Here is a 9475-nt window from a genome sequence, read left to right on the forward strand (position 1 = left end):
GACGGGCAGTAGCTGTTAGTCCACAAAGAATTAATCGACGATGTCAATTAGGAGTGGAGCGCGTGATAAAGAAAGCTATTCGAAAGACGGAGGAGGACTTTTCATATTACACCACGCAAGCAAGACGAGCGTTGGTACGCCGACGCCTCCAGTGCAAATACCGGGAGCTTAGGTTTGCTCTACAGATAGAGCGAAATGATCAGACTTTTGCCGAGCTTAGGCAAGAGGTACTGGCAGAGGATCCGCATCCGGTGATACGTCACGTTGGACCAGAGAGCCGTGGCTCTCATCATCTTGAGTTAGAGGTTTCTTTTGTCTCAGTACTTCCCGGAGCTTTCCCTGCATTTCGTATAGTGGTTTCATCAGAGTATTCCCTTGCACCGGCCCAACAGTTTTCAGCCTCCTCGACATATGCTCCTTCACCACCCAAGGACCCTGATGAGGATCCCGAGGAAGATCCCGAAGAAGACCCCGAGGAATCGTTTGACTTAGGGCTATAGTAGTCGTGGGACGAACCTTTTTGTGTACTTTTGTAAATACTGTTTTGTGTGGTTGAAGCGTGTCTTGTTTTGGTGTATACATGCTACACGCTAACTTAGATAGTGTAACCTTTTGTAAGAAGTTGCTATTTATATAGAATATCTGGTTGGTTATTCTAGTGTATTTTACCTTATTTTATTTTATTTTATTTCATTTCATTTTGCTTGTGTTAATTGCATTGTTCCATCAGAAAAAAAATTATACCTTAGACCACATTAAATTAGCCTACTTATTGAATACCCCGTCGCCTTCACAACAACCTTAAGCTTATATTACCCGCATACTTGGCAGATGGCGGACAATGTGGAAGCTAATGATCAAGTAAGACGCTGACGCGGACGTCCAACTTGTAATCAAGGCGTTAATCACAGTGGACCTATACCTGCTGAGGAGTTACCAAGACCAGTTGGAAACCAGATTCTGGAAGAGTTAGGAAGGCTTAGAAGAACGCAACCAAACGAGTGGATATATTTGTTATCTGAGTTCAGAAAGGAAAGACCGCCGGTGTTCACGGGTGAACCTAACCCGAGTGTTGCTGAGAGCTGGATTCGTCAAATAGAAAAGATGTTGGAAACCATGGGTATTACCGTGCATACAGACAAGATCGCCCTAGAAAGTTACCAACTAGAAGGAGAAGCGGATCATTGGTGGTCCTTGATGAAAAATTCTCAGGACACGACAAGCATGACTTGGGCTCAGTTCAAAGAATTGTTTCTAAGAAAATATTTTCCAAATATAGTTAGGCAGGAGCGAATTTGGCAATTTCAAACTTTGAAACAGGGTGAGATGATAGTGACTCAGTATGTGGCCAAGTTTGAAAAGCTGGCTCGATACGCAGCTCGATACGTCGCAGATGAGGGAGAGAAAGCACGAAAATTCGAGTGTGGTTTAGACCCTATTATCAGAGGTAAAGTGTTACCCTTGTGCCTCCCTACATTTGTTGATGTGGTGGATACGGAATTGGATACAGAAAGGGAGTGGGCAGACTTAAAAAGGACTTGGATGATGAAAACGAAGAAATGGGTCAGTCCTTTGTAGGACCAAGAAGAAATGACCGAAGGAATGTGGTACGGACACCATACACCAGGCCGTCATAACAATCGCAACAGCAAAGCCAGAAAGGAAGTTTACAAACCAAGCATGTTATACAAATCTAATGCTTTCATTGTCATCAGATAGGACACAAGAAGTCGGAATGTCCCTAACTTAGTGGGATTGGAAATCAAGCAGGGGGTTCGGGCGCGAATGCTCAAGTTATTAGAGGACAAAGGCCATGGATGAACAAGTTAGGAGGGGCAACATGAGGAAACCGAAAGGTCGGACCAATCAGCAATCAAAACGCTACAGGCAGAATTTTTGCTCTCCGAGAGGAAGAGGATGAAGACCCATCAGTAATTAGAGGTAATATTATACTCTATAATTCTTGGGTTTACGTCCTATTTGATTTTGGCGCGTCATATTCTTTTATATCAACATCATATGTTAAATCATTAGGTCTTAAATGTGAACCTTTAGAAACTACTTTACGTGTTGCATCACCCTTGAAAGGAAGTATTAGGGTAGGATTAATCTGTCGAGGGTGTGAATTAGAAGTGTCAGGGTTATACTTGAGTTGTGACCTTTGGGTCATGAACATGTCCGATTTTGACATAATCTTGGGTATGGATTGGTTATCTGCCCACCGAGAAGTGATTGATTGCTACCACAAGAGGGTAACGGTTTGCACACCTAGTGGAACGTGTTTCCAATTTAAGGGGGATAGAGAGGATTCTCTGAGCACGACAAATCGTAAAATGCAGTGGCATCAACAATTTTCTGGATGGTTAGCAAGTTTGATCATTAATGAAGAAGCCCGATCAGAATTAAATCTTCCGCGTGTAGTTTGTGAATACGCTGATGTTTTTCCTGAGGAATTGCCAAGATTACCGCCACATCGTGAAGTAGATTTTAGTATCGAGTTACAAACGGGTATTGCACCAATATCCCTGACACCCCACCGTATGGCTCCTGCCGAACTTTGGGAATTGAAGACGCAATTGCAAGAATTACTAGAAAAGGGATTTATCCGACCAAGTACCTCACTGTGAGGCGCACCAGTTCTATTTGCAAAGAAAAAGGACAGAACACTAAGATTGTGCATAGATTATCAGTAACTCAATCGGGTGACGATCAAGAACCGATATCCATTTCCACGGATTAATGACCTTTTTGACCAACTTCAAGGTTCAAAGTGTTATTCAAAGATTGATCTTAGATCTGGCTATCATCAATTGCGGGTCGCTGATGATGACATACCAAAAACTGCTTTCCGAACCTGATATGGCCATTACGAATTTATGGTAATGCCCTTTGGATTAACCAATGCATTAGCCGTGTTTATGAGCTTGATGAATAAGATTTTTACTCCGTACTTGGACCAGTTTGTGGTGGTGTTTATCGATGATATTCTAGTCTATTCACCGTCGGAAAAAGAACACGAGCAACACTTGAGAGTGGTTCTCCAGGTTTTAAGAGATAACCAGCTATATGCAAAAGCAAGTAAACGCGAGTTCTGGTTGAAGGGAGTCAAATTTTTGGGACACATCGTGTCAGAGCATGGGATCCCTGTAGACCCGGCCAAGGTAGAAGCAGTATTAGATTGAAAGCAGCCAATCTCAGTATTCAAAGTTTGTAGTTTCTTAGGGTTAGCCGGCTATTACCGACGATTTATTCAAGACTTTTCTAAATTAGCCAAGCCGATGACTCGTCTAATGCAAAAAGGGGTAAAATACGATTGGAACGAAGCATGTGAATAATCCTTTCAAGAACTCAAGAGGAGATTGACTAGTGCCCCAATACTCATCATTTCGGAGCAAGACGTAGGATATACGGTATATTGCGGCATGTCCAAGGATGGACTAGGCTGTGTGCTAATGCAAAAAGGGAAGGTGGTGGCTTATGGCTCCAGACAACTGAAACCGCATGAAAGGAATTATCTGATACATGATCTAGAGTTGGCAATAATGGTTTTTGCATTAAAGCAATGGCGTCATTATCTGTATGGTGAACAATTTGAGATTTTCACGAACCATAAGAGCTTGAAGTATTTGTTCACGCAGAAGGACTTGAACATGAGACAAAGACAGTGGCTAGAATATCTTGAAGATTACCATTTACTCTATCGTACCATCCTGGCAAAGCTAACGTGGCGGCAGATGCCCTGAGTCGCAAGAATCAGGGAATTATCGCTAGCTTGACACTCAAGGAATGGAACATGGTCGGAACACTTAATGAGTTCGGAGTACAGATAAGAGCTCAGGACGAGAAGGTATACCTTGGCACTCAAATCGCTACACCCAAATTATTGAATGATGTAATAGAGTCGCAGAAGTATGATCAGGAGGTGGCGTTCATAAAAGTTCAAATAGCATCCGGCGATCCTATGCCTGATTGGATGATTTATTTAGATAAAAGTTTGAGACATCAGGGTAGAGTGTTTGTACCACAAGATGAGTCGTTTAGAGAAAAAGTTCTGAAAGAATTCCATCATTCAGTGTTCGCAGTGCACCCAGGAGGGACGAAAATATACCAAGACTTAAAATGCCAATACTGGTGGAATGGAATAAAGAAAGATGTGGCTCAATTCATAGCTAGATGCCTTACGTGTCAGCAAGTAAAGGCAGAACACCAGCGACCTGGAGGGATGCTTCAGCCTTTGCCGATATCAGAATGGAAATGGGAGCATATAACAATGGACTTCGTCACTGGACTACCCAGGTCACCTAGAGGACATGATACTATATGGGTTATAATTGATCGTTTGACGAAAACTGCACACTTTTTGCCATATAAACTCTCAGACACTTTGACATCGCTGAGTCATCTCTATATTAAAGAAATTGTTCGACTACACGGAAATTCCTATATCAATTGTGTCAGACCGAGACATGCGTTTCACCTCCCGATTCTGGGGAAGCCTACAAGAAGCATTGGGGACCGAATTATGTTTCAGTACCGCATTTCATCCTCAAACTGACGGACAGTCGGAACGTACCATTCAAACTTTAGAGGACATGTTAAGAGCTTGTGTGATGGATTTCAAGGGGAATTGGGAGTGACATCTACCGTTGGTAAAGTTCACATACAACAATAGTTTCCAGGCTAGCATTGGCATGGCTCCATTCGAAGCACTGTATGGTCGGCTTTGTAGATCACCAATTTGTTGGACTGAAGTTGGAGAAGCGAGCCTATTGGGCCTACAGATCGTGCAAGAAACTACAGAAAAGGTGAAACTTATTCGACAAAGATTAGTGGCAGCTCAAGATCGTTAGAAGAGTTATGCAGATAAGAGGAGAAGACCTCTAACGTTTGCTGTCGGTGATCATGTTTTCTTGAAAATTTAGCCCCGCCAAGAGATCATCTGTTTTCGAAAGAAAGGAAAATTATCACCTCGATATATCGACCCTTCGAGATACTTCAAAAAATTGGAGAGATTGCGTACAAATTGGCTTTACTCCCACAGTTGGCTGGAGTACATAATGTTTTCCATGTATCTATGCTGCGGAAGTATATAATGCACCCTTCTCACATCATCAACTGGGAAGAAATCCAACTCAATGAAGACGCTACCTTTGAGGAGGGACTAGTAGCAATTATGGACAGACAAGAAAAGAACTTGCGAGGGAAGACAATTCACCTTCTTAAGATACTCTGGCGTCACCATGGTATTGAAGAGTTCACTTGGGAATGTGAAGACACGATGCGGGCAAATTATCCGCAATTATTTGAGACGTAAGGTATGATTTAATTTCGAGGACGAAATTTATTTAAGGGGGATAGGTTGTAGAGACCCTAAGTTTTTTGTAATTACACTTGAAACCCCGAGCCATAGGTTAATAGCATTTTAGCCCTAGTTCCGTAAAAGTCTGCATAAGGGCCCAAATAAAGAATAATTTTTCCGTGTATTACCATATTTGGAAATACCCTAAAACTTGGGTTTATTTATTTTACCTCCTAATTTCTAAATTAACTCACACATTTTATTTTTATTTCTATTTTTTTGTTTTTGTTGTTCTTTCATTTATTGTTTGTTTGAATAGAATACTATTATTTATTTGAATATGTACATAGTTTAAAATATATATATATATATATATATATATATATATATATATATATAATATTTTGGTAGAAAAGTTGGTTGGATAACAAAAAAAAAAAAAAAATCTAGATATTTAGCTTTCCTTAATCATTAAGCTAGGATCCCTTATACTCTATAAATTGAGAGCTTGTCCCAAATTCACTTTCACGTTTTCAACAGCCCAAGGAGAGGGTGAGAGAGGGAGAGTTGGCTTAAGAGAAGTAGAGAAGTAAGAAGAAAAGAAAAAGAAAAGAAAAAGAAGGAATCAAAGATGATTCAAGAAGGTGAAGGTAAGAACATACCTCTCCCTTATCTACTCCAATCCTTTCACCATCTCATCCTATTTTCTAGTACGCCTCTTGTGTTACAAATTAATGGTAAATAGGGTTTTTGGTGTATGTGAAAGTGTGGGTATGATATAGTGTCATTGTCTTGCAAATTTGTGAAATTAGGCACTACTGCAACTTCTCTAATTTAAAAGAAATATCAAATCTATCTAATTCTCAAATCTGAATTTATTGTAGGATATTTTGTGTGTTTAGAGCTTGTGATAATTTTATTAGCTCCTAATTGTGTGTTTTTAGGGCTTGGATAATTTGTTGAAAAATCTGGTCCTGTGTCTCTAAAAAACAGTCCACTTTTAACAATTTTATAAAATTCTAGAAAAATCATCTCGTGTTGGTTCTTCTGTCAAAATTTATAACTCTGATTCCTTTTTCCAACAGATTTTATTTGAGTGAAAACCATCAGGTAGATTGAGAGAAAAGTTAGTTTTCCCAAAGGGTGACAAATCTGGACAGGTTTTCGAATATAGTTTGTAGATGAATTTTTGGAGGTGCTGTGCAACTTATGAAAATTGGAACTGAAACTAGACAGATTGAATATTGTTTCTGTGCAATTTCAGCCCCTAATTTGACCTAGAAGTATTTTTACTAAAGCGTTCTTTTTAGCCTGCAGAACGGAATAGTGCTGGAAATTGTGTTCTATTATGTTATTTGTCTCTAAGTGTTTCAAAGCATTCCTAATGTTGTTTTCTTGCCTTACTATACTTATGTATGATGATCATGGACTATATTTCCTCTCGTATGTTTTTCTCATACGCTTTTATATAACAGAATTACCGAATGTGACTAACTTACTTAGCAAAACATCTAATAAATGGGAAATGATAAGGGTTTGGAAATGGGTGACGTTCATCTTAGTGTTTTAGAACAATTTTATACATATGAATGACATGAATTATGATGAGATTAATACCAAATGAGTTAAGTCTTGCCTAAACAGTTTAAACGAGGCCCTAGGTTAACCCGGATGTATTCAGACTCTATGCGGTGGTTTCAGGGTGTAAGCGAGCCCTTTGGTATGGTATGTGCAGGGTGTAAGCGAGCCCTAGGCACGATTTGGGTGTAAGAGAGCCCACTTGTTTGGCTGTCCCTTTTGAGGTCCATCAATGCCACTAACAGGTAAATAATCGGAAGGTGGGCATAGGTGGTAAGGTCTGCAAAGCAGCAAAATGGAAAGTTCTGAATAGTCCGGTGTTCAATCCTTATGGTTGGGTAGAAGGATCTCTTTGGGGGGATTCTAGATGTCTAGTCTAACTACTAATCCATAGATCTTTGTTGGAAGATTGTATGTTATTTTCCAGATTTGTTCTGTGTATGGTTGATTGATTGATAGAAGATATAGGTGTGTGTGTGTTTTTACTGGGTATTCTAAGCTCATGGCGTGTCATGCCAGGTGAGGAATTAGCTTACGACGGGGAAGGTTATCCCGAAGACAATCAAGATGAAGTGTTGGAGTCGTGGTTCACTTAAAAATTTGGATTAGTAGTTTGTTTTTGTTTTCCCTTTTCTTTTATCTTTTGGTTTGACAGTGTTTTGTAAACCTCGAGTGGAACTCAAATCAGTTATCTATGCTATAACTCTACTTATATGTGTATATTAAAATATTGTGGTTATCTCTCTTGTTTAAGTTGTACTTTACATATATTCTTTTACAGTCTCAAATTTTGGGGCGTGACACATACTTTCAAAAATATGGAAGCCCCTCTCAAGGGCTGCATTGTTTTAATCCGAAAAAGCAATCTCTTCTATATATTATCAAACCAACTATTGGTTTTGATACTTCGAACAACAATTTTCATCCTTAAGGGATCTCAAGTTTTGTTTCGAAAGATTTATTCTCACTAAGAAACCCTAAAACAGGTTTTCAATCCTGTTGAGGTAAACAAATACTTAAGCGTTCTTGCATCCTTAGGTGTGGAATGTGCTTCAAAACCGGCTTCCTGCTTTCGAAACCATTTGTCATTTGACTTTTGCGCCAAAAACTAGTTTTGAAGCCAGATATTTTATTTTGAAGCTGCCACCATTATTTGAGATGTATTTCCCTCCAGAAATTATCAATATTGAGGGAAACTCTTCACATCCGTATTTTTAGTACTTCTTTATGAATTCCACGATATATTTTCTAGACACAAAGGTTTTAGAACCCTTTTTATTTTGTGCTCTGAATTCACTCGTTTGCTCAACACACAAACCCTTCCCCTTTATTAACCCTCTCTTCCTTGCTGCTTGCCACCAATGAATTCTTCTCCTCTGAAAGTACCAACTGGCGATCGTATAAGCCCAACAATAGCTTTGAAGAGATGTATTGAGGAAGAGATCGCCAAATTTATAGCTGATGGGTCAAGTGCCATAGACAGACGCCTCTTTGTTCCTCACCATAGCGACAAACAAGAATATGTCCTAGGTCCCATCTTTCGAGAAGCTCTTGCTCAACTTCCAGCTTTATAACCTCGTTTGGAAGACCACTTTCTTCTCTATGAAGGGGGGCTTGACTGGGGAAATTGAAGAATGAACCAACCTCACCGTTGCTGGTCGACATTGAGGGCTGAATGAGAGGAGTGGTACGACAGGGTCGTGTCTGCAAGAGAATGGGACTTACAAGAACTCTGCATCCTCGATGCCCTTCGTCTTTCCAGGTTTATTATCCCTAAAGACACTTTTTTAATTCCTGCTGCTCTTTGTTTCTGGAACATGGCTTTTAAATTTTTCTAGTTTCGTTGTGGTATGATGGCTCCCACCTTCCTTGATATCTGCCATCTCTTAGGGCTTTCACCGCTTGGAACCCCTTTCACACCCAGTTACCCAGACCTTTCGGTTAAATTCTCTTCCGCCTTTGAATTCTTCTTTTAGTGATTTCGTAAAGGCTGAAAACAAGAAGGTGGGTCCTGTGGGCGATCGAGAACTCTTTTCCTTTATTTTATACTGGTTGTGTAAATTTTTCTTTTGTACATCATCTCAGCGGATCATGTCTGAGTTCGCCTCACTTGCGAAGGCCCTTGTTTTGAAGAAACGAATAGCCTTGGCCCCTTACCTTTTAGGCCATGTCTATAGAGCCTGCTCTCAATTTTGTAAAAGGCCTCTCGACATCAATCAGGGAGGCCCTCTCTGGGTGTTTCTACTCTGGCTCTTTGCATACTTTATTGACCTGCATCCTAAGTGCTTGAAGTTTTTAGTTCAAGACCCTAGAACTTACGGAGAAAAGTATGCTAGAGTTGCTCTTTATCCTGCTTCCTTTGCCTATTACCTCACATTTTTTCATCAACTTCCTATTTCCCCAGCTGCCACATTCTTTTGCTCGTTTGATGCCAACAAAGGACCAACTTGGCTGCAAACATTCTTGGCTAATAAAGAGTGTTCCATCCCATCACACAAAGATATGTGGGCTTCCATTTTGTTGCCGAGGGAACTGTTCATTATTACTTTAAACCCTCGAGCCTACAAGTGCATATCTGAGGTATATTGGCCTTCTCAG

General features: G+C 40.1%; 1 protein-coding gene across 1 annotated transcript; it reads left to right on the plus strand.

Moving 5' to 3' along the window:
• The first annotated feature begins 1116 nt into the window (after positions 1 to 1116).
• On the plus strand, positions 1117 to 2858 carry LOC145812767 (uncharacterized). The gene is made up of 3 exons (XM_082907973.1): positions 1117 to 1447; positions 2035 to 2613; positions 2764 to 2858. Exons 1-3 carry the CDS (start codon positions 1117 to 1119, stop codon positions 2856 to 2858), a joined length of 1005 nt encoding a protein of 334 aa, XP_082764099.1.
• Positions 2859 to 9475: the final 6617 nt, after the last annotated feature.

Source organism: Camellia sinensis, chromosome 2, assembly GCF_055761805.1.
Source record: "Camellia sinensis isolate YWXY chromosome 2, ASM5576180v1, whole genome shotgun sequence".
Classification (NCBI taxonomy): Eukaryota; Viridiplantae; Streptophyta; class Magnoliopsida; order Ericales; family Theaceae; genus Camellia; species Camellia sinensis.